Below are 24,200 nucleotides of genomic sequence, written 5' to 3' on the forward strand. Positions count from 1 at the left end.
ATTGTTAGCAGTGTACTTTTCTTTGATGTTCCTATCTGGTTTCCTAATCTAAATTTAACTGAATGAGCCAATGTATCTGAATGCTGACCCAGACAGCTTTTCTGTAATATTTTGGCATGCACTCTTCCCACTCTAAGTCATTGGACAATGATCTGGATCAGGAATTTAAACTGACTACTGAGCTCCAAACTGATGATCCCAATTGCATTTCAGTGAAGCGATCCCAACAGGTGGTGACTGTTCATTTCCCTGCTTGTCAATGATACCACTCATCTTATCAGCCCTTCTGGTTGAACATAGTGAAGATTTAAAGCTTGTCTGTGTGAGTTTCTCTAATGTGCTCAATGTCTTCCTTTTGCTGGAAGTCCCCATCTCCATTTTTTATAAAATTACAATTAACATTTGCATATCCTTTTTTCTTTTACTGTTACATTTACTAATATTGTCATTAAATTGACCATGGTTTATAATGTATTCGTAGTTAATTTATTTAATAGAGTGCTGATGGCTCTGTTTACTTACCCTGCCGTTAGAATATATGATTGTGGAACGTTGTCAGTAATTTATTATTTAAGGGTAGCATCTTTTGCAAAGCTCCTCCCCACACCTGAAGAGACATAATCCTTCTGGCGGTATATTTCCAAGATTTCCATCCACGGCTCAATGTGTCTTGAACCTGGGTGAGCTCTACACCCTTATCATTCCCCAGAAATTCATCAGCATCTTTGTAAATTCAGGAGGAAAATCTTTCAGGAAGGGATTTACTTTTGAGAGCCAAATGAATGTAAGTCCAGCTTTGTTTTGAATGATTCCCTGAAAGGTATTTCAGGACCAGTAGAAAGCAGACTATTTTTCATGGGAGGTTGAAGCACTCGGTCATTTTATCATGCAAGAACATCTTCTGATAGTTTATAATGAATATAGAATGCTGGTTCGGAGGATGTGCATTTATTTGAAAGGGGCTTCTTGAGCTTCTCCAGTTGGTTTAAAATAATTTGAGACATCCATCCAACTTGTAAGATAAACCTTGTATATCCCTTAAGCCGCACATTCTGTTTTCTGCATATTACAGCTAAAACTGCAACGAAAGTCAGAGCAGATTTTAGCTTTAAGAAAACTTTGCCTCCATCCATTACATTCCAAATATAAAATTTAAGCTTTTTGCCTCACCAACAAAACATGAGACAACCTGTAATGTGAGATCCATTGGTTTGTATGATGGCTTTCTAGACAGAATACTCAAGAGGATTGACACAGGTTTATATATATAAACAAAAATATTTATATGTTACATCTGAGACAGATTTCAGGTCCAAGCTGTGATCTAGAACATCAGCAGAATAGACTTAGTTGACACAAAATACTCTGCAAATGCTGGGGTCAAAGCAACATCCACAACACGCTGGGGTAACTCAGCAGGTCGGGCAGCATCAGTCAGGACGAAGGGTTCCGGCCTGAAACATTGACTGTTCGTTTCCACGGATGCTGTCCGACCTGCTGAGTTACTCCAGCGTGTTGTGCGTGAGACTTGGTTGACATTTTATCGTAGCAGTAAAAGTGCTATCTTTCTGAAAAGATGGTAAACCTGTCTGCCAGAAAATGATCCATAGGGTCATATGAAGATTTGTATGAAGGTATTATGAAGGTCTTGCTAGAACTTCTCAAACAACAATACTATCTGGTTTGTCAATCTCATCAATGATCATTTCTATTTATTTATTGGGATACAGCGTGGGATAGTCCTCTACGGCCCTTCAGGTCGTGCCACCCAGCAATCCCTGATTTAACCTTGGCCTAATCAAGGGACCATTTACAATAACCAATTAACCTACCAGTCTTTCTACTGTGGGAGGAAACTGGAGCACCCAGAGGAAATCCACCCAGTCACAGGGAGAAAGTACAAACTCCTTACAGGCAGTGGTGGGAATTGAACCAAAGTTCCCTGTACTGTAAAGCGTTTTGCTAATCACGACGCTACCATGCCACCCCAAAATTGACTTGAAATTGCCAAACAACTTTTGCTGACATGCCAACGAAATTTCATTTTGAAAAATGATTATTTATATTGTCAATAAATTAACCATAGTTTATAATACATTCATAGTTATTTTATAATGAGTCATCAGCATTATTTTTGGTACATCCTATTCTTCCGTTGTGTAGTTTTAATAGTACTGATTAAAACTGTGTTTCTGTTGGTGTTGATGGATGATAAAGAAACCCAGTCCTTACTGAATCCACAGTTAGTTTTATAGATGGTGAGCTTACAACTGCAGAGGAGAGGAGCCTGATCTTCTTGGAAGAACAAATAAAAGTTTCTGTTAATTTGTAAAAAAAAACTAAATTTTTTTTTGCGTTGAAGACATAACCATTGAAGATGGGGAACATATTGTCAAAGTGAAGCAAAGTCCACTTACCAAATTAATAAGTAATTCAGGAAGGAATGTATTGGTGTACCATTCTTCAAATAAATAGATTAGAGTGAATGTAAACACTACAGAAGAATGATTAGATTAGATTAGATTATGAGGACACGCAGTCCTCGTTTGTTATTATTTAGTAATACATGCATTAAGAAATGATACAATGTTTTTCCAGAATGATATCACAGAAACACTTGACAAACCAACTTAAAAACTGACAAAAACCACATAATTATAACATATAGTTACAACAGTGCAAAGCAATACTGTAATTTGATAAGAACAGACCTGGGGCACGGTAAAAGTCTCAAAGGCCCTCAAAAGTCTCATCATCTCACGCAGAGGATGAACCTCCAGCGCCCTCAAACTTGCCGATGCAACATCCTGGAAGCATCCGACCACCTCCCTCTTGGTTCCGCCTCCTTCTACTACCCACTGTGCTTTCCCCTTTCTTTCTTCACCTTTCCTGCCTATCACCTCCCTGCTTCCCCTCCCCCACCCCTTTATCTTTCCCCTTACTGGTTTTTCACCTGGAACCTACCAGCCTTCTCCTTCCCACCCTCCCCCACCTTCTTTATAGTGCCCCTGCCCCCTCCCCCTACAGTCCTGACGAAGGGTTCCGGCCCGAAACATCAAACGATCTTTTCCACGGATGCTGCCCGACCTGCTGAGTTCCTCCAGCATGTTGTGAGTATTTCAGAAGTTTCTCCAGGTGTTCCTCTGTGCTTCTCATGGTTGTCTCCATCAACTTATGTAAATGAACAGTAAATATAATGGAAAACTGTTTACGCAGACACTGTAAAACCAGCACAAAGCTCTTTGTGATAAAGTGATTACAGAGGTACTTTTAAAATACTGCAATTGTATTACAGCTTCATAGATTTTAAGCAGGCTTTTATCTGTGCTTCTGAAGAAGTGATGTGGCATATAATATTCCTGAGATACATCATATTGATTAAAACCATCTATAATGAATTCCTGAGCACTGTTTAGTGAACAGGGAATGAATGGTTTACATCATTTAGGGAGAGACAAGATTTCATCTGATTTATTTCATCACCATAGAATTTTGTAAATAATCATTTATTAAAAAAATAATACTCAAAGGTTCATTTATTACCAAAGTACACAACCCTGAATTTCTTATTCTCCAGGTAGTCATGAAACCAAGAAAGAAAAGAAAGGCAGCACAATCATCAACCCTCAAATCCACTTCCCCATAAAAAAAATGAACAAAATCAGAACACACGTATCAACCACCAAATTCCCCCTTCCCCCACATAAAAAAAGAACAAAATGTAACAGCCACATTGAGCCCCAAATCCCTCCATCTCCCACGCAAAAAAAAATGAGTAAGACCAGGTGAAGAACACAGAATACAAAAATCTATAAAACCAAAAAAAAAAGTCTATAGTCCAAGTCCACAACCAAAATGCGGAAAACCTGGACAACATTCTCTGGCCACAGCAGCATGCTCTCCCCTCTCCGGTAGCATAGCAGAGCGGTCCTCGGCAATCAAAAGGCAGGCAGCTGGTGCTCACCCTCTGCAATCGACTCAATGCTTCAATCTCCCTCATCGCTTTAGTCAGCGAAATGGAGTCAAACATCAGCTTACGCCCTGTCCCGCGGCCAGCCCGCCATGGAGTTCGCACACGCTGCCTCTGCCCCCCAGAATCTCCTTGGAGAATGCAGAGTAGTGGAACACCCAAACAATCTCCAAACTGCAAATCATAGGCCCCGACAGTTTCAGAGTCACATCCAAGATGAGAAGCAAATATAAAGGACATACAAAAAGTGAAATATATGGTTTCATGACCTATCCAGAAGATGTCAACCGAAGGAGCATGTTATGCAGCTGCCATCTTGACCAGAAGAGAATCTCTTTTTGTAAAAAGAATTTAAACAACTTTAGATTAACTGATGATACTAAATGTACAATGTCTAAAGTAAATTTGCAAAGATTAATATATTTTCACCTGCTGTATCAGTTATTTTTTTGTGGTCAAGACGAAACCTGCGTACAATGCTCCTTCAGTCAATATCTTCTGGATAGATCATGAAACAATATATTTCATTTCTTTTATGTCTTTTACATTTGTTTTTTAACTTGGATGTGATTGTGGAACTGTTGGAGTCTGTGATTTGCTGTTTCGAGATTGTTAGGGTGCTCCAGCACTCTGGGATCTCCAAGGGGATTCCGGAAGGCAGCGGAAGCGTGTGCGCATCTCAAGGCGGGCAGGCTAAGGGACGGCTGTGAGCTGAAGTTTGGCTCTATTTCACCAATTAAAGCTTCCATTGTTCGCTGATTAAAAGCAACAAGGGAGATTGAAACATTGAGACAAATACAAGAGTTTGGAGATAGTTTGGGTGTTCCAGTGCTTCCAGAGAAGATTCCGGGAGACAGAGGCAGTGTGTGTGAACCTCATGGCAGGCAGGATACAGGACGAGGTGCAAGCCCCTGTTTGACTCCATTTTGCCAATTAAAGCTTCATTTGTGCACCGATTAAAGTGACAAAGGAGATTGAAGTATCAAGGTGAGTGCAGAGGGTGAGAGCCGGCTACCTGCCTTTTGATTGCTGAGGATTGCTCTGTTATGCTACCAGAGAGGGGAGAGCCTGCCTCAGTACCTGAAGAATGTTGTCCAGGTTTTCTTCATTTTGGATGTGGACCTGGACTATAGACTTTTTCTCAGTCTTAAAGTTTTTTTGTATTCTGTATTTTTTGCCCAGTCTTTCTCATTTTGATTGTGTGTGTGTGTGTGTGTGGGGAGGGGGTGGGTTTGGGATTCGATGTGCCTGTTCTGTTTTGTTCACTTTTTGAGTGGGGAGGGGGAATTTGGGGGTTGATGATTGTGTTACCTCTCTTTTCTTTCATAGCTACATGGAGAAGAAGAATTTCAGAGTTGAACACTTTGATGAACTTTCGAAGCTTTGAACATTTGAAGATGTGTGGAAGGTGAAAACTTTGGTTTAAGTTCAACAAAAAAGAAGAAAAAGTAACCAGCTAAATATGTAAAAATTGCATTTTAAAAATATATGGTGTAAAATATTGCCTGGGTTCAATTATTAGTGTCAGAAAATTGGAGTTTAACAGAAGGCATCAAATGAAGGATTTCACTTCTGTGACTTTTGAAATATTAAGCAAAAATTAGATTCCGAAAATATTAGATTGTCTGTGCTGTGAAGTAATTAAATAGTTTGGATAACATTTAGTGTCTGGTCCATGGAAAGGCCCAGAGAAAGAAGCAAGTTAGCCATATGTAGAGAGTGTTGAAAGCAATGAAATAAAAGGCAGACAGCAAGCAGGAGAAGCTAGGCTAATTCAGAATAAAAAATGAAGTGAGCATCTCTGTAATATCCTCAAACAAAGGACTGCCAGAATGTAAAGTAATTTGCTACTCTGGTGGTTTCTCTGTTGAAGATGGAAACTTAATTCTGTCCTGCAGGAGAAATGTTGATGCCCCCTGTTGCTGAGATTCACACTGTACAAGGTCACAAAGGTTTACATTCAGCAAATAGAGGGAGGATGCTTTTGTCCAGTGCTTCTGGATTATATCGGAATTATCTTGTCACAATGACCTATTTATTCATCAGTCCTTAGATAGAAAAGTTTAGGTATTGGGACGTTACTTAAAAGTTCAGTGTCTTCTTCTGAAATAGGGTCGAGTGGAAGTCTGACGACATGAATTATAAAACAGATTCCTTTGAAAGCCCAGGAGAGGGAAAACCATTTTAAAAGTATTAATGGAAGGACCTTTTTTGGATGTCTTCCCAATCATGATCCTCCTTTAAAAGTGATCTATTTTCTTCAGGTTGTATTCTAGAAGAGCTTTTGGTGGTTTAACTCTTTTAATGGCAATAAATCTGATTGAAATGGAGACTCAGAGGTCACATTACTACTTTGTTGAAATAATAGTTCTCTTCATTGTTTTCTAAAGTTTTTTGTACATTATTGTAATTTTATTTCACTGAGGACATGTAATTTAAGGAAATAATCATAATGAAAGTGGTCATAAACTGTTCTGAACCCCAGCTGAGTTAACATGACGTGTCACATACTATATGGAGTGAAAGATGAATCTTAGCTCTTAAACTGTCTTTGGAAGGAGTGTAGTCCAAATACTAACTGCTGGCTGTCATGCCGAGTGAGATTAGGAATCTGATATCGCTAAAGCTTTCCTGTTTGGTTGTACTCCATAAATAATCTGATGCCACATGCAAATGGACAGAGGAACCCACTAATTATGCATTAAATGGCTCTGATTTGTCTTGACAGCCTCTTATTCAGCTTTACGTATGGGTCTGTGCCGATCATCTGAACTCTTTTGTTTTGTGTTTATGTTTAAGAGATAGTGGGCAGCTCTGTTCAATTCTCAGAACCTGGCTTTAGTCCAGCCCAGGTTGGTAGGCAATTTGATACATCAGAATTTAAACTATCTGAGTTTATCTTCTAAAGATACAATCCCTCCCACCCACCCACCCACTTTCCTCCTCACCTGGTCTCACCTACCACCTGCCAATTTGTATTCATAGTTCATAGATGTGATGCTGAATAGAAAGGCCAATAAAAAAAAACTTTAAATGAGTGCTTATCAAATAGTTAATTGACAACTTAAGGAATGCATGTAGCACTTTGTTAGTCCGTCTGTATTTTTGAATATTGGAGAAAGAACACACAGGGTTTGCAGATATATGTTAAAGACCAAACAACAGCAGACTCAGTAATAATTAGAACATAGAAGAGTACAACACACAAGCAGATACTTCGGCCCACAATACTATGCTGAACCAATAAAATCAAATAACCAACTACACTAATCCCTTCTGCCTACACAGAGTACAAATTTATGCATTCTTTGAACCTTCATGTGCCCATCTAAGCACCTCTTATAAGTCTCTAATGTATTTGCCTCAACCCGTTACCCCAGTCAGCGCATTCCAAGCATGTTTGTCCAACCCAAGTTTGTTTTACTTGGGTTGTTATAGCACATGCCTTTTAATCCAGGTATCATCTTGGTGAACCTATTCTGCACCCTCTCCTGCACCCACCCTCTCCAGCATCCATCCTTCCTTCCTATGATGGATGCTGTATGCTGTATGTAATACTCCAGATGCAGCCTAACTAGCGTTTTATAAAGCTGCAACATTACTTCCTGACCTTTGAACTCAATACCTCGACTAATAAAGGCATTACCCATCCTATCAACCTGTACAGCCACTTTCATGGAGCTATGAATTTAGTCCCCAAGATCCATCTGCTTATCAACACTGTTAAAGGTCTTGCCATTAACAGTGTACTGTCTCTTTTCATTTGACCTTCCAAGGAGCAACACTTCACACTTGGCTGGAATAAATTCCATCAGCCATCTTCCCACCCATATTTGTAACTGCTCTATATTCTTTGCCAGTCTTCTAGGCTACCTACAACACCACAACACCACTAATCATCGTATAACCTGCAAATTTACTAACACACCCATTCATACTTGACTATAAATACAGCAAAAAGGATCATTTCTTGACGTTAATGTAGCATCAAGTACCCAGCAAGGTGAGAGAAATCTCCATAATGAGTACTGATATGAAGTGAAATATTATGGTGAGTTTAAATAAATACTTTCTGGCAAATATGGAGACAGCCACAATAGGTAATTGTGATTGACAGTCAAAGTAAATCTAAAGATTTGCATTTTACCCAGACCTAGTAACTTTAAGAAATTCTGCATAATTATTGAAAACTAACCTGACAGGATTATAGAAGAGAAATCCATGCAACTAATGGATAATAATTGTAATTGTTCAGAAATGCAGCTTCTGATTGGAGAGTGATTTACTTTCAAATAAACATTCTCCCATCTCAGTTTTCATCAGGTTTCCAATATATAAGCTTATTAAGTTGCAGGTGGGACAAGAAATTCAGTGCCTGTTTAGTTACATGAGAAAGCTGCCTTCATCAGGTGGTGAGGGGTATAAACGGGAAACTTAACGCTGCAAATTGTCTTCCAATCCTCTTTATCAGAATGCTGCCATTAAGGTCTTATTAATTATGTATAATCTGAGAAAAGAATTTTAAAGATAAAAGTTTAATTGCATACCTTGACAGTGAAAATATGCTCTTCAAATTTAAACACTTGTATATTTTGCATATTTTTGAGCTAAAACTTTGCCCTTGTTGCCTCTGAGGATTATTTTTTGTTAAAGACTCCCCAATGGACCTAAACTAATCTTTAAGATAACGGCTGCTCAGACATGAGGACCTTATTGGTCATGCCAGCATTTATTCTCCATCCATAATTGACCCTGAGCTAAGGAACCAGTTATAGGTCAACAGCATTGACCTTGAGTAACACATGGTGAAGCAGATTTAGTGAACTAGATTAGTCTCTGACAACAAAGAAGTAGGTTTATGAAGATGCATAATTGAAGCTATTTATAAAAATTAATTTAATTTAGATTTACTTAATTGCTTGAATTTAAATTCCTCAGCTGCCATTAGTGAATTCAAACTCATGATTCTGGTTACTTGCCCAGTAACACAACTAATATGTGACAGTGTTCACTGGGGAGATCTTAATGAAGCCACGTGACTTTGTGCAATGCTGCTGGGCCATTTATCATACTCCCACTCTTAAATTACAGGGCATTTTTATTCATCTTTGCAGTCTTTTAATTAATGGTTATCTGTTATGGCATCAAAAGCATTCTTCCATCCTCCGTCTTCTCTGAACTCTTTTTGTATCCTGCTGCCATCTGAATATCAGAACTCTTTTCTGATGAACGAACCTTGATGCAGATGATAATCTTGATACTTTTATCAACAGACATTGCTTGATCTGCTACACTGTTTCTCTTATTCCCAATAGTTGGGGTGATCACAAGGCAGTTCTAAATATATTTAGTCATCTCTCTCGAGTGATTTAATATCTTGATTTGAATTATAGGTAGAGTAAGTTGTCTATTATCTTCTGTGGACATAGGTTAATTTAAAGAGTTGGCTTTGAGCCTCTTCCTATGTTTTACCACACTGAAGTGATTATTTTCACTTTGATTTCCTAGCCTGCCTTTCCAATGGGAGCATCTATGCTCATAACAGTTCATGGACTTCACCAGCCCAACCCTGTGTGACCTGCTTCTGTCAGGTAAGCGTTGAATGACTGAACGCTGGATCATTCTACACATATAATTTCACCTTACAGTCCAGTGATATTCCATCGCATACTTGTTACCTACCACTGAATACTGTTTCTTTCAAATCTGTAATAATGTCTGGAGATATTAGATGAGCTGTTGAATATAACCATATCTGTCAAAGCTGTAACATTCTTGAGAAACATGTTCCACAGCTTTACAGGTAACATTGGTAAGATAAATTTGGACATGCTTTCCATTGATACCATACCAAGCACATAAGTAAGCAGATTTTAAGGAAGAATCCATCTTCAGTAAAAGGAAAAGGATTTAAGGTTGTAAATTTTCCAAAGGAAAAAGCACAGGAATTCTTCACATCATTTTCACTACGTGTTTTATTTTATTTTATTTGTTCAGTGATGCAGCACGAAGGCTACTTTTCTAGCCCATCAAGCTGCACCACCTCAGCAACCCAACAACCCCAATTTAACCTTAACTTAACCAGAGGACAATTTGCAAAGTCCAATGAACCTACCTGGTACATCTTTGGACTGTGGGAGGAAACCAGAGTACCTGGGGACTCCTTACAGAGCTCGCCTGTATTGAACTCCAAACTCCAGCGCCCCGAGCTGTCATAGTGTTGCACTAACCACTGTGCTACGGGAGCATTGTGTAATACTCTCAAGTGGAAAATCAGATGAGTAATGGAGATGAGAAATAGAATCTAAAATGTGTTCATTTTAAATGTGAGCAAAAAGATAATTGTATTGAGGTAGTTGACTGCTTAGATTTGAACTCAAACAAAGACTTTAAGCCCTATCAGATATAAATAGCCGCGAGTATCCTCACTAAAAGGATATTATACTGTAATTACCCAATTATCAGAGACAAGTTCACTTCCCTGTTTACTCTCCATGGTGAGTTTAGCTGCTAATATCCATTATTCGAGCAGTGGGTCCCTCTCCCTCCCTTCCAGCTAACAAAGTTAGTTTAAAACAGTTAATTTATTTTCAATGATACACATTTAAATCCGAACAAAATCCTTAAAGCACTCTTAAAACTCAGGGGTTTTCTAACTTATAAGATATTTCCAAATTATAAACTATTTCTAAAACACAAAGTATTTCCAAAACACAGGTGCAATTCCTATAAACTAAGAAGACATGCCAACAAAGCAGATGCAGATGGAGAAATCAAAGCCAGAGGGATAGATTCTAGCTCACCCCATATTTTTCTCATACTTCTTAATGTTTCTTAACCATTCCTATTAAACATGAATGTCTCTCTGCATTTGTACCCTTTCACTTTACCATGGGTGACTGCACATATATAATATTTCCTCAGATGCCCTTTTTACACAAACCGCATCAAAGCTTTTTGGAGATGTAGTTCTTAGCTACCTGACATTAATTTTGTAAAGCTAACTTCTCTGAGTACACAAACTTTCCCTCTGTATGCTATATCCATTTGGTTCACAAACTTCCTTGAACTAAGCAACTTAGTCAGCTTGTCTGTTTGAAACAAGCCAAATTAAATGACCCTTTATCATATACTGCACCTCCTAAGCAGCAAGACAAGAGACTATGGGCCAACAACTATAAGGCTCTCTGCAAAGCTTGTTTGTAAAACTGCTCTATGTAGTCAGTACTTTATCTTAACTTCAAGCTGATTACTGCTTGATATTTAATTTTAAAAACTGAAGACTGGTTCCTATTTATGACTAGAAGCTAAACAACTGTTAGGTGGAGGTTTACTTACAACTGTTTGACAAGTGGCAGCTGCTGTGTTTAGAAAATGAGCTTGATATTTGGGGTTAATTTCCAAGTTAACTGATGAAGATTGAATATTGGTGCTATTTAAACATTTTAACTGTGAGACTGAGAGAATTAAGAATGGGTGTTAAAAGGAGAAAATTTGATGACTGAGATTTCTCTCAGCCTTGACCACTTTTGTAGTTTTCCAAGATCTTGAAGTTTCCCAGTTGACCATAATTCTTAAAGTTTTTGATTCCAAAAGATTTCCTCTGTATGAGGATACACTCATTTGTGATGTAAATACATGCATCATGTAGATACGATGGTATGGCTGAAGGAATGAGAAGGAAATGAAAAAGCAAATTAAAATGTTCCGTTGTTAAATCTCACCAGAAAGATCCATATCATATGAAATTTTTAAATACAAATCATGTTCTGTGTAATTTTCTTCATCGTTTTAAAAAATAAGCAAAGTTTTGGTCATTTGCTTCAGAATATGAAGTTGACGATGTGTTCTTGATATTTTAGGAAGGTGAGGTACATTGCCAACTGATAGTTTGCAACACTTCCTGTAGCCATCAGGTCCTTGAAGAAGGTCAATGCTGTGGGACATGTGATAGTGAGTATAATCTATTAATATTCTAAATAAACCTTTTAAAAGATTTCTGTAGTGCATTTAGTACATTCAGAAAGCAAATCCTCTTAAACCACTGTGACAGTGCTCGAGTATTGTTATTCTATTAATGCATTTTTCTGCTCAAGTCTTAGAAAAAAAATGAAACTTTGCACTTCAGACACCAGTGTCATGTATAAGGTAGGCTAAACACAACATGAAATTCATTTTCCATGTCCCATTAATTGTTCCATGAGTGAATGAAGATGACAGAAATGTTATGAAATAGCATGTTTCAATGTCATCATTAGAAGAATTATAACTATGAAGTAGAAAGCATGTTGCCATAATCTCTTGTTAGGTTTCTACTTTGATTCTAAAAATGGGCCATGATAGGTAGAAAGTTCCGCAATTGTAAAGGAACAATTGCTTACATCCAAGTCAGGCTAGTTGGCAACTTGTTGCATCTGTTGTATGTAATGATGTTCTGACTGCTCCAGCTCCTCATAGTTTTAAACATTCTGAATAAGGACTGCTGTCATAGGAAGTTTTTGGACTTACTGTCTTGAATTAGTATGTTGTCAATACTGGAGCTGCAGTGTCTCAGTAAAGGAGTTAAAAAGAATATTACTCTTTTTTTTCACCAAATTTTAAGGGCAGTTCATGATCCTCTGCAGATTCTAAAAGCTAGTCAAGATGTGACTTGTCAGCACGTTTTTGTTGCAATTATTATGAGGAAAGTAGCATTTCAGCAAAAATAGGTGGAAAATGTTTGATCATTTAATCATTGGAATTGTTTACTTCCAACAATGTGTGACGGCATCTTTGACAACAGTTCTTGAAATGGATAAGTTTAGGATAATACTGCTGTTATTTTTCTGAACTCTAAGGATGAGCTGACATTTCGGAATACAGACTGGATAATGCAACTCAAGATTTATCAAAGATCCTATTAAATCAGTCTCCCAAAACGGTTAAATGGATCCCTTGGGCACTAACGCTGGTTTAATTTCAATATCTTTATAAATCAATACTGCTGCCCGTAATTTAACAGATCTGTAAATAAAACCAGTAGCTTTAACCTACACATTATAATCCATGTAATGTTAGCTGGGTTTTGAGGTAAGCAGTGATGTTGCTTGCTACTGATCTCAGTAAGATGCCCACAAAGACCAACTGATCTCTGTCAGGAATTCCTCCTTTTCCACAGTCCCTGTTGTAGTCAGACACCAGCTCTGTGAGATCTGTGACAGTGATAGCATCAAGCTGACCAAGCAGATAATTAAAATGAGAATTCTGACAATAACCAGGAGTAAAAATTGGATGCTTAATCTAACATTAAAGCATTTCAACAAGAGAATAAAGGAAAGGACCTTCCACAGGGAGCAAGATGGAAGATGGAATGACACAATTTTTAGTTAATTATTTTCACATTTATGATTCATAGAATTTATAAATTGTTCTGAGGATACATCTTTTCACAGATATAAAATGAATCCTTGTGAACAGGGCCATTTCACAAGTTTAAAAACTCAGTTTCATCTCATTAAGTGATATAAACTTTTCAATAAGAGAAAATCTGCGGGTGCTAGAAATCCAGAGCAATGTACGCAAAATGCTGGAGGAACTCAGCAGGCCAGGAGGCATCTGTGGAAAAAAGAACAGTCGATGATTCGGGCTGAGAACTTCCAGCAGGACTGGAGAGAAAAAGATGAGGAGTTTGAGTGAGAAAGTGGGCGGGAAGGAAGGAAGAACCAGAAGGTGATAGGTGAATCCTGGAGAGTGGGAGTAGTGAAGTAAAGAGCTGGGAAGTTGACTGGTGAAAGAGATACAGGGCTGGAGAAGGGGGAATCTGATGGGAGAGGACAGAAGACCATAAAGAAAGAAAAGAGGGAGGGTACCAGAGGGAGGTGATGGGCAGGTAAGGAGATGAGGTGAGAGGGGGAAATGGGAATGAGGAATGGTGAAGGAGAGAGTTGGGGGGAGGCATTACTGGTTTGATAAATCAACGTTCATGCCATCAGGTTGAAGGCTACCCAGATGGAATATAAGGTGTTGCTCCTCCAACCTGATGGCAGTAGAGGAGGCCATGGACTAACATGTCAGTATGGGAATGGGAAGTGGAACTAAAATAGGTGTCCACCAGGAAATCCCACTTTTTCTGACAGACAGAGCATAGGTGCTCGGTGAAGCAATCTCCCAATCTGTTGGGTCTCACCAAAATACAGGTCAACCTGGGAGCACCGGATACAGTAGATGACCCCAACAGACTCAAAGGTGAAGTGTCACCTCACCTGGAAGGACTGTTTGGGGCCCTGAATGGTAGTGAGGGAGGAAGTGTAGCAATTGTTCCGCTTGCAAGGGTAAGTGCCAGGAGGGAGATCAGTGGGGAGGGATGAATGGAGAAGGGAGTTGTGTAGGGAGTGATCCCTGCGGAATGCAGAATGTGGAGGGGATGAAAAGAGGTGCTTAGTGGTGGGATCCCATTGGAGATGGCAGAAATTACAGAGAATTGTGTGTCGGACGTGAAGGCTGGTGGGATGGTAGGTAGGGACAAGAGGAACCCTATCCCTGGTGGGGTGGATGGGGTGAGGGCAGACATGTGCAAAATGGAAGAGATGTGGTTGAAGACAGAGTTAATGGTGAAGGAATGGAAGCCCCTTTCTGTGAAAAAGAAGGACATCTCGTTCTGGAATGAAAAGCCTCATCCTTAGAGCAGATGCGGTGGAGACAAAGGAATTGAGAGAAGGGGATGGTAATTTTACAAGTAACAGGGTGGGAAGAGGTATAGTCAGGTATCTGTGAAAGTCAGTGTGTTTATGAAAGGCATCAGTAGATAATCTGTCTCCAGAGATAAAGACAGACTAAGAAAGGAGAGGGAGGTGTCGGAAATGGACGAGGTAAATTGGAGAGCAGGGTGGAAGTTGGAGGCAAAGTTGATGAAGTCAACGAGCTCCACATGGGTGCAGGAAGCTGCACCAATGCAGTCATCGATGTAGCTTAGGGAAAGTTGAGGAGTGATACCAGTATTGGTTTGGAACGTAGACTGTTCCAGATAAGCAGACAAAAATGCAGACATAGCTGGGACCCATGCGAGTGCCCATGGCTACACCTTTTGTTTGAAGAAAGTGAGAGGAGTCGAAGGAGAAATTTTTGAGAGTGAGGACCAGTTCTATCAGATAGAGGAGAGTGGTGGTGGAGGGGAACTGGTTGGGCCTGGTGTCCAGAAAAAAACAGGAAGCTTTGAGGCCTTCCTGGTGGGGGGGGGGGTGGAGGTGTCTAGGGACTGCACATCCATAGTGAAAATAAGATATATAGGGACTGGACATCTGTAGTAAAAATAGATTTTCAATGCTTTATTCAGTGAGAGTAGCTTGTAGAAAGTTGAAGTTTTCACCAATTCACAGATTTCATGCTATCTCATTGACAACTGTCATATCACACTCTGTGAAAAGGTGGAGTATGATAACCTCTGAACTGTTGCTTTTAGATACGTGCTTACATACTATAGTACTTGCTGCAATATCTTCACCCATTCAATTAGAATACATTAATAGCTTCATCATTGTTCTCATCCCTGTTTGTATTTGAGGTTCTGCCATATTACTAAATATTTTCTTAATTTCAGAGTGTCTCTATGAGGGTAGAATTGTGAACCACGAAGATGTTTTCTCTCCCTCCAATGACAATTGTACCCTTTGTGCCTGCATTGTAAGTAAAATTCCCTGTTCAAGTAGGCTCCATGTGTTTTATATATATATATATATATATATATCAACTTTTACAAATGTAGGCATGCCAGCATACCTATGAGAAAGGAGATTTAAGCTGTCACCCTGAATTACTGCAGTCCTTCTGTTGTTAGATCCTTTCAGAGTGCTATTGGGTTGGATGTTCCAGAGCCCAAGTGCAACACTATACTTCCAGGTCAGAATGACGTGACCCGGAAGGGAACCTGCAGTTGATGGTGTTCCCATGCTTCTTCTGCCCTTGTCATTTTCGACTGCAGGGCATGGCAGGTTTCAGAGGCTGGGGAGGGGGAGAGGGAATAGAAGAACATAGAACATAGATCAGAACAGCACGGGAACAGCATATTTGGCCCACTGCATCGTACTGAGCTAATTGAACTAGTAAATAAATAGCTAATAAAACTAATCCCCTCTGTGTATACAAGGTCCATATCCCTCCTTTCTCTGCATATATCTTTCTTTTATGCCACTATTGCCTTTTTTTTTTCTCTCCACTACTACATCTGGCAGCACATTCCAAGCACTCACTTCTCTGTTTAAAACAAAAACTCTCACCGCACTTCTGCTTTGAATTTGCCCCACTTGCATTAATCGCATGCCTTGTACTATTAAAGATTTCAGTCCTAGGAAAAAGATACAGCTGTCTTCTCTGTCTATGTCTCTCATAATCTTAAAAGCTTCTGACCAATTTCCCCTCAGCCTCTGTGGCTCCAGAGAAAACAACCCAAGATTGTCCGGCCTCTCCCTTTAGCATGTGCCCCCTGTTGTGTATTTAATATATCAATAATATTTGTATGTGTGTTATATATATATACACACACACACACACACACACACACAGCATGTGGGCACGTGGCCAAGTGGTTAAGGTATTCGACTAGTGACCTGAAGGTCACGAGTTCGAGCCCCAGCCGAGGCAGCGTGTTGTGTCCTTGAGCAAGGCACTTAACCACACATTGCTCTGTGACGACACTGGTGCCAAGCTGTATTGGCCCTTGCCCTTCCTTTGGACAACATTGGTGTCGTGGAGAGGGGAGACTTGCAGCATGGGCAACTGCCGGTCTTCCATACAACCTTGCCTGCACCCTGGAGAGTGAAGACTTTCCAGGCGCAGATCCATGGTCTCGCAAGACTAACGGATGCCTTATATATAGCATGCTTGTTCATTTAATTTGTGAGTTAAATGTATCCATGAATATGTAAATATACAAACATTATTTGTATACATCATCACGCTACAATGCAATACCCGAGTACCTCACTTAAACTTGAAGTTAGACCTGCATTTTGCACTCCTGTGTCTTTCTTTAGAATTAGTTTAATGTTTTTAAGTTACAAAACAAAACACCCTCTAATCCATGCAGTATCCAGGGAAACCTATTCTGCACCCTCTCCAAAGCCTTGACATCCTACTGAAACTAGGCCGATCAGGAAAGATGAGAAACTGGGATGTTAAAGTAATCCAGGGGAGAAAATGAGGTTCATTTTGTAGATGGTACATAGTGCAGCCACTGTTAGAATGAATACATCCTTTTGATCATCTGAATCACAAAATTGACATTGTAAAGACTTATTGTTGAGACAGCCAAATACTACAAAATCGTGTTTTCTCACAGCATCGTGTTTAACCTCTGCGTTATTGGTGTTGATTCAAGTTATAACTGATATTTATCTTTTCCAGTCTGGAAATGTGAAATGCATCACGCCCAAGTGTCCTCCTGTTGAATGTGAGAAGCCAGTTCTATTGGATTGTTGTCCGATATGCCCAGGTTAGTGTGTGTTTTGATAATTATACATCACCAGAATATCAACTGATGACTAAACTCGAACTTGCTCCAGTCCTTTACAACTATGACTCTTTTGCCATAGAATAGAGCAGAATATTTCACAATTTTATTTCTTATCTTGATATGCCTGGCAAGGTTAGTGTGAAACTATGAGACTAATAAACCTTGCACCTGCTTTGAAATAATTTTACCTAAACTAGTCACATCAGTGTACAGTAGGAGTTTCCCTGACACTTAAGGAGGCCTGCAGCTAAGACGAGGCCTTGATCTCACTTCAGTGGATACGAAAACAGTTGTCAATTATATCTGTCAACACCAGATTAGGGCTGTCAGCACAAATCTGCCTTGATGTTTGTTATGCTTTGTGCTCTTAAAAACTTAAATAGAAAGATGTCAGCATTGTACGTCTAAGGGGGACAGCTTATTTCTAACACCATCCATCAAAAGTTCTAACATATCAAAACAAACTTGCTCCTCTCCAAACAATTCCAATCTGAACTGATATTTTTCTTACAATTAAGCTTTTATGATTTTGAGAGTAAAGTCTTAAAGCCCCTTCTGGTTGATGCTTGTATTTAAATTAACATAAATTTCATTTTGGTGTAAATTTTAACTGAGGCTCTTCATACTTCTTTCCATTTTTCTACACATATCTCTTTTATGCATTATAGATCAAATTTGAGGTGGCACAATGGTGCAGCTCGCTGAGCTGCTGCCTTTGAGCTCTGTTCAATTCTGATATCCGGTTCTGCCTGTGTGTAGTTTGTATGTTCTCCATATGTCTACACTGATTATATCTTGTGTTCTATGTCTCAGAGATGTGCCTATTGTTAGGTTAGTTGGCTACTATAACTTGCCCCAAGTGTGGAGGTGAGTGGCAGAAACTTTGGGGAATGTGAGGAGGGTAAAACAGTGGGATATACTGTATATAACTGGGTGCTTCTGCCTAGTGCAGACTCAGTGAGCAGAGGGACCCTTTTCCATGCTTTGTGAGTCTGTCCTTATAACTACAAGGCAGAATTATGGAAATCATGAGCCACACAACTCACTGTCACAGGAAAGGATTTCTGTCTTGAGCTATAATGTTGGTGCAGTTGAGTCTCCATGATGGTTTGGGAGATCCTGGTATCAAAAGTTAGTTGAAAAAGAAATGTGCTGAAGACAGCAAATTTTGGTGGAGGTTTACCATGTCTGGTAAAATGCATGACTTTGGAAACGTACACAAAATTGTCAAGTCATCCATTATTGTGAATTCTTCAATTTACGTTGATGCTGTGATACAGGCACTAATGTATAAATTGACCATGTTTTTAACTCTTTCTGCACCCTCTCAGCCCAAAGTAGGAAGCTGTCCCCATGAAGTACTTTCAATATGTTGGCTGAGGCCCCAACCAAAACGATGTTCCAAGTAATGCTTTATACTGAGTCTTAGAAAGCCCAACATAATAAACATGGCGCTCTTCTTTTTTGCATTTCCACTAGCATTATAACCATGAATTAATTATAATTCTAATGTTCAAAGTATATTTATTATCAGAGTATATAAATATCACTACATACAATACTGAGGTTCTTTTCCACTGTCATACTTAGCAAATCTCAAGAACAATAACAGTAAACTGTAAACATCAGGAACTGTAAACTGTGAACAAACTGTGCGAATGCAGATATAAATAAATAAGAATAAATAATGAGCATGAAATAACAATTTCTTTTTAAATCTCTTTATAAATTTTTCCAAAATTATAAACAAAATAACAATGTTGATACAAAGAGATTGGAATAATCTTATTGTTAATAAACATATACAAAAAAGATTTCAGATAACACAGGTATAATAGACTTCCAAACTCATGATGTAATTAATCATAAAGAAATAAAAAGAAAAAAAATACAAAGAAACCCACCCCCCCAAAAAAAATAAAAAAGAGCAAAATACTAAACCCAAAAAAGCAAATGGAACAAAACAGGGCTAGACCAATATCTTAAATCAAACACGTTCAGTAATGTCCTCAACTCCGCTCCTCTATTCATATATTTTAAGTTAATAAGAAGGATTCGGAAAGGTCAAATTACATCATATGAAAATGTTAAATAAATGTTTTCCAAGTTTCTTCAAATTTAACCGAAGGATCAAAAATATCACTTCAAATTTTTTTCTAAATTTAAACATAATATAGTTTGGGAAAACCACTGGAATGTAGTAGGAGGATTGGTCTCCTTCCAGTTCAATAAAATAGATCTTCTGGAAAATAACAATTTAACAGAATCCTTAAATGAAAGTAGCTATCACCTTTTATTCAAGATCCTGATGGCTGAGGGGTAGTAGCTGTTCCTGATCCTAATGGGACAAGTCCTAAGGCTCCTGTACCTTCGACTTGATGGCAGCAGTGAGGAAAGAGCATGTCCTGGGTGGTGAGGATTTTTGATGATGGATGCTGCTTTTCGACGGCAGTGTTTCATGTAGATGTGCTCAATGGTTGGGAGGGTTTTAACTGTGATGTACTGGGCCAAAACCACTAGCTTTTGTAAGATTTTCAGCTCAAAGGCATTGTGTTGCCATACCAGACGGTAATGCAGCCAGTCAACACAGTTTCTACCACGCATCCATAGAAGTTTGCCAAGGTTTTTGATGGCATGCTGAACCTCCACAGACTCCTGAAGAACTAGAGGCGTTGTTCTGCTTTCTTCACAATAATATTTATATGATGGTCCAGGACAGGTCCTCTGAAAGAGTGACACTGAGGAATTTAAAATTATTGACCCTCTCCACCTCTGATTTTCCAATGATTACTGGCTCATGGACCTCTGGTTTCCCTCTCCTGAAGTCTACAATCAGCTCCTTGGTCTGATTGACATTGAGTGAGAGGTTGTTGTTATTACATCACTCAGCCAAATTTTCAATCTCCCTCCTTTATGCTGATGCTGACTCATCACCACCTTTGATACAGCCTGCAACAGTGGTGTCATCAGCAAACTTGTATATGGTGTTGGAGCTGTACTTAGCCACACAGTCATTGGTGTAAAGCGAGTAGAACACACATCACTGTGGTGCTGCTGTGCTGATGGAGATTGTGGAGGAGATGTTTTTTCAAACCAAACTGACTGGTGTCTGCAAGTGAGGAAATCCAGGATCCAATTGCACAATGGTGTATTGAGTGTTTTGAGGCCCAGGTCTTTGAGCTTACTGAGTTAGTTTTGAGGGGATGATGGTGTTAAATGGCAAGCAGTAATTAAAAAAAGAGCATCCTGATGTATGCATCTTTGCTGATCAGTTGTTCCAAGATTGTGTGAAGAGCCAACAAGGTAACTTTTTATTAGACCTGTTGCTTCAGTAGGGGAATTGGAGTGGATCCAAGTTGCCACTCGGACAGGAGTTGATATGCTTGAACACCAGCCTCTCAGAACACTTGATTACTGTGGATGTAAGTACTACTGGGCAATGGTCATTTAGACGGGTTTCCATGATCATCTTGGGAACCTGGGTATGAATGAAAACTGCTTGAAGCAGATGGGTACCACACATTGCTGGAGAAAGAAGTTGAAGATATCCGTGAATATACAAGGCAGTTGGTTGGCAGAGGTCTTCAGTACTTGGCCAGGTCCTCTGTCCGGAGTGGATAATTTCCTTAGATTCACCGTCTTGAAGGCAGCCCGCACATCATCTTCAGTTACTCAGACCAAAGGATCATCGGGAAATGTGGGGATGCCCAATGGTTCCTCCCTGCTCTGTTGGTCAAAGCAAGCATAGAAGGTATTGAGCTCATCTGGAAGTGAAGCTCTGCTATGTTGCAAAATTTAGCTTTGTAGGAGGGTATAACATTCAAACCCTGCCACAGCTGTTGAGCATCCTTTATAGGTTCCAGAAACTCCATTTCACCCAAGTGATCGCTTTCCGGAGATCATACCTGCATTTCTTGTAGTATTCTTGACCTCCAGACTTGAATGCCTCTAATCTGGCTCCCAGCAGGTTCTAGAGTTCATTGTTTATCCAGGGCTTCTGACTGGGGAAAACCCTGAAGGATTTTATGGAGACACAGTCATCCACAACTGTTTGAATAAAGTCTGTAATGACTCTGGTGTAGTCATTCAGGTCCTCAGATGAATTCTTGAACACGCCCGGTCCACTGACTTAAAGCAATCATGTAACCATTCCTCAGCCTCTCGTCACCATCTCTTAGTTGTCTTGATCGCTGGAGAATTGCTCTTAAGGCTCTGTCTGTATGCAGGTAGCAGGAGTACAGCCAAATGATCCAACTTGCCAAAATACAGTCTCGGGAAGGAGTGATAGGCATTCCTTATCATAGTGTAGCAGGTATCCAGTGTGTTGGGACCTCTGGTGCTACAGGTTACGTGCTGGTGATAATTGGGCAGGGGTTTCTTCAAACAGGCCTGGTTAAAGTTGCTGACTATAATTGGAAATGTGTTGGGGTGGGCTGTTTCTTGTTTACAGACAGCATCGTGCAGGTTCGTGAGTGCTTGCTTCTAATCGACCACTGGTGGTATGTAAACTGCAGTCAAGATCATGGATGAGAACTCTCAAGGCAGGTAGAATGGTCTACGTTTAATCATTAGTTGTTCTAGGTCAGAGGAACAATAAGTCGACATAACTCCATTGTCTGTGCAAATTGACTAAAAAAGCATATGCCGTCACCTTTTTCCTTATCAGACTTCAGGATTCAGTCAATTCTGAAAATCATAAAACCTTCTGGTCGGATTGCTGCATCCAGCATTTTTGCTGTTAACCAAGTCTCAATGCAACCAACAATTGAAATCTGCCTCTGATGCGGCAGCCTTGCCCTGAGATTGTTGATCTTACTTTCAAGTGACTGTACAAGATGGAAGGCAAAAGAAGCCTCATCCCCTACGCCTCAGCCTAGTTTGAATCCCGCCCCTCCTGCCACATTGGCATTGGCATAGTCCATTGGAGGCATCATGCTTTACTGTTCCACATTTAACCGTCAAACATGAGATCTGAAGGTCATTGTTGTTGCTTTTGAACTTTGAACTTTGAAACCTGTCCAGTGGGAAAGAGCAGAATAGAAATGTACCAGTCAGGGAGCCTGCAGCTAAGAAAATGAACCCTGACCCTGAAAATGGTATTGCCTCCCCTGTACTAGAATAAATAACCTTGTGACCACTGAAGAGGAATTGAGGAAAGCATGCTATAAATCCAGTGGTTGATGTTGGAGTAAATGACAAAGGTAGGAATAGTGAGGAAGTTGTGCTAAAGTTGGAAATTAGGCTCTAAATCAAAAACACAGTTGCAGAGAGTTAACCTCTGAATTATTGGCCAACCTCATGCAAATTAGCATTGAAGCCAGTAGTTCAGGAGAATTAACAAGTGATTGATGGAGTTCCTTTTCAAGGAAAACTGTAACTAAAATTGTCTAATAAGATCGTAAACCATAAAATGCGAGAATATCACATTAAAATTGATTAAGACTGCCTGTAGAGTGTCTAGATAAAAAGGAAGTGAAGGCTGTTACTTTGAGAGAAACCAGACATGGTAAAAGTTACTGAGACATGGCTACAGAAAAGTCAGATCTGCAATCTAACATTGCTGAGCATAACATATTTACGAAAGACAGAAACGAGTAAGGGGGAGGTATCCTGGCGGTACTAATTAGTGATAATATTATGGTAGCAGAAACAAGGCATGAACCTGTGACAGCAGAGTATCCATAAAGTTGAAGGTAAAACATAGTGCAGAATCACTTTGACAACAGACAAGTTAACGCACAAGACCACACAAGTGAAAGATGGAGGAAAAATATGATGACAATAAAAGATGAGGAAAAAATATACAAATAGTAATTGCAGGAATTTCATCTGCCCCGATATTAATTAATTGTGAACACAGCCCAGCACATCACACAAACCAATTTTCCGTTCTTGGATTCACTTTACTCTGTCAGAGCAGTGCTGCTATGATAATCAAGGACACGACCCACCCAGCCAACACACTTTTCGACCCTCTTCCCTATGGGAGAAGGCTCAGGAGCTTGAAGACTCATACAGCCAGATCTGGGAACAGCTTCTTTCCAGCTGTGATAAGACTGCTGAATGGATCCTGACCCGGATCTGGGCCGTACCCTCCAAATATCCGGACCTGCCTCTCGGTTTTTTTGCGCTACCTTACTTTCCCTTTTCTATTTTCTACTTACGATTTATAATTTAAATTTTTAATATATACTATTGATTTCTACTTCAAGGAGCGCAAAGCGCAGAATCAAATATTGCTGTGATGATTGTACACTCTATTATCAATTGTTTGGCGACAATAAAGTAATTAATCAGAAGAGTTTTTAAAGGGAGGTGATTTTCCTTCATATCAAAAATGCAAAAAACTTCTCACATATACTATTTGATATCTACTATTAGATTTCAAAATGATGTATAGAGTTTTGGTTACCCTGTTAGGGGAAAGGTGTGAAAATGGAAATAGTGCAGAAAAAAATGAGGATATTGCCAGAATGAGGGGGCCTCAGTGAAAGAAAAAGTTTGGCCAGGCTGGGTCTTTGTTTCTTGGAAAGTAGGGAAATGAGGGGGCAACTTTATGAAAATATTTAAAATTAAGAGAGGCATAAATATGGTAGACAGTAATAACCTTTTACCCAGGTAGGAGAGAGCAAGACTGGGGGGAGCATAAATTTTAAAGGGACCTATGGTATAACATTTTCACACTGAGAATGGTGACTATTTAAAAGAAGTGATCTAGGTAGGTGTGATGGTATCATTTTAAGA

At 39.4% G+C, this 24,200-nt stretch overlaps 1 protein-coding gene across 6 annotated transcripts in view; it reads left to right on the top strand.

The window, feature by feature from the left end:
- Positions 1-24,200, top strand: part of LOC134353775 (von Willebrand factor C and EGF domain-containing protein-like) — a 383,806-nt gene that overhangs the window by 269,857 nt on the left and 89,749 nt on the right. For all 6 annotated transcript variants that reach the window (XM_063062138.1, XM_063062137.1, XM_063062141.1 and 3 more), the window contains 4 exons: positions 9,479-9,561; positions 11,833-11,923; positions 15,546-15,628; positions 17,348-17,435. In XM_063062138.1, the coding sequence (XP_062918208.1) occupies positions 9,479-9,561; positions 11,833-11,923; positions 15,546-15,628; positions 17,348-17,435 (345 nt within the window). The remainder of the gene's footprint in view (positions 1-9,478; positions 9,562-11,832; positions 11,924-15,545; positions 15,629-17,347; positions 17,436-24,200) is intronic.

This window comes from Mobula hypostoma, chromosome 11 (genome assembly GCF_963921235.1).
Source record: "Mobula hypostoma chromosome 11, sMobHyp1.1, whole genome shotgun sequence".
Taxonomy (NCBI): Eukaryota; Metazoa; Chordata; class Chondrichthyes; order Myliobatiformes; family Myliobatidae; genus Mobula; species Mobula hypostoma.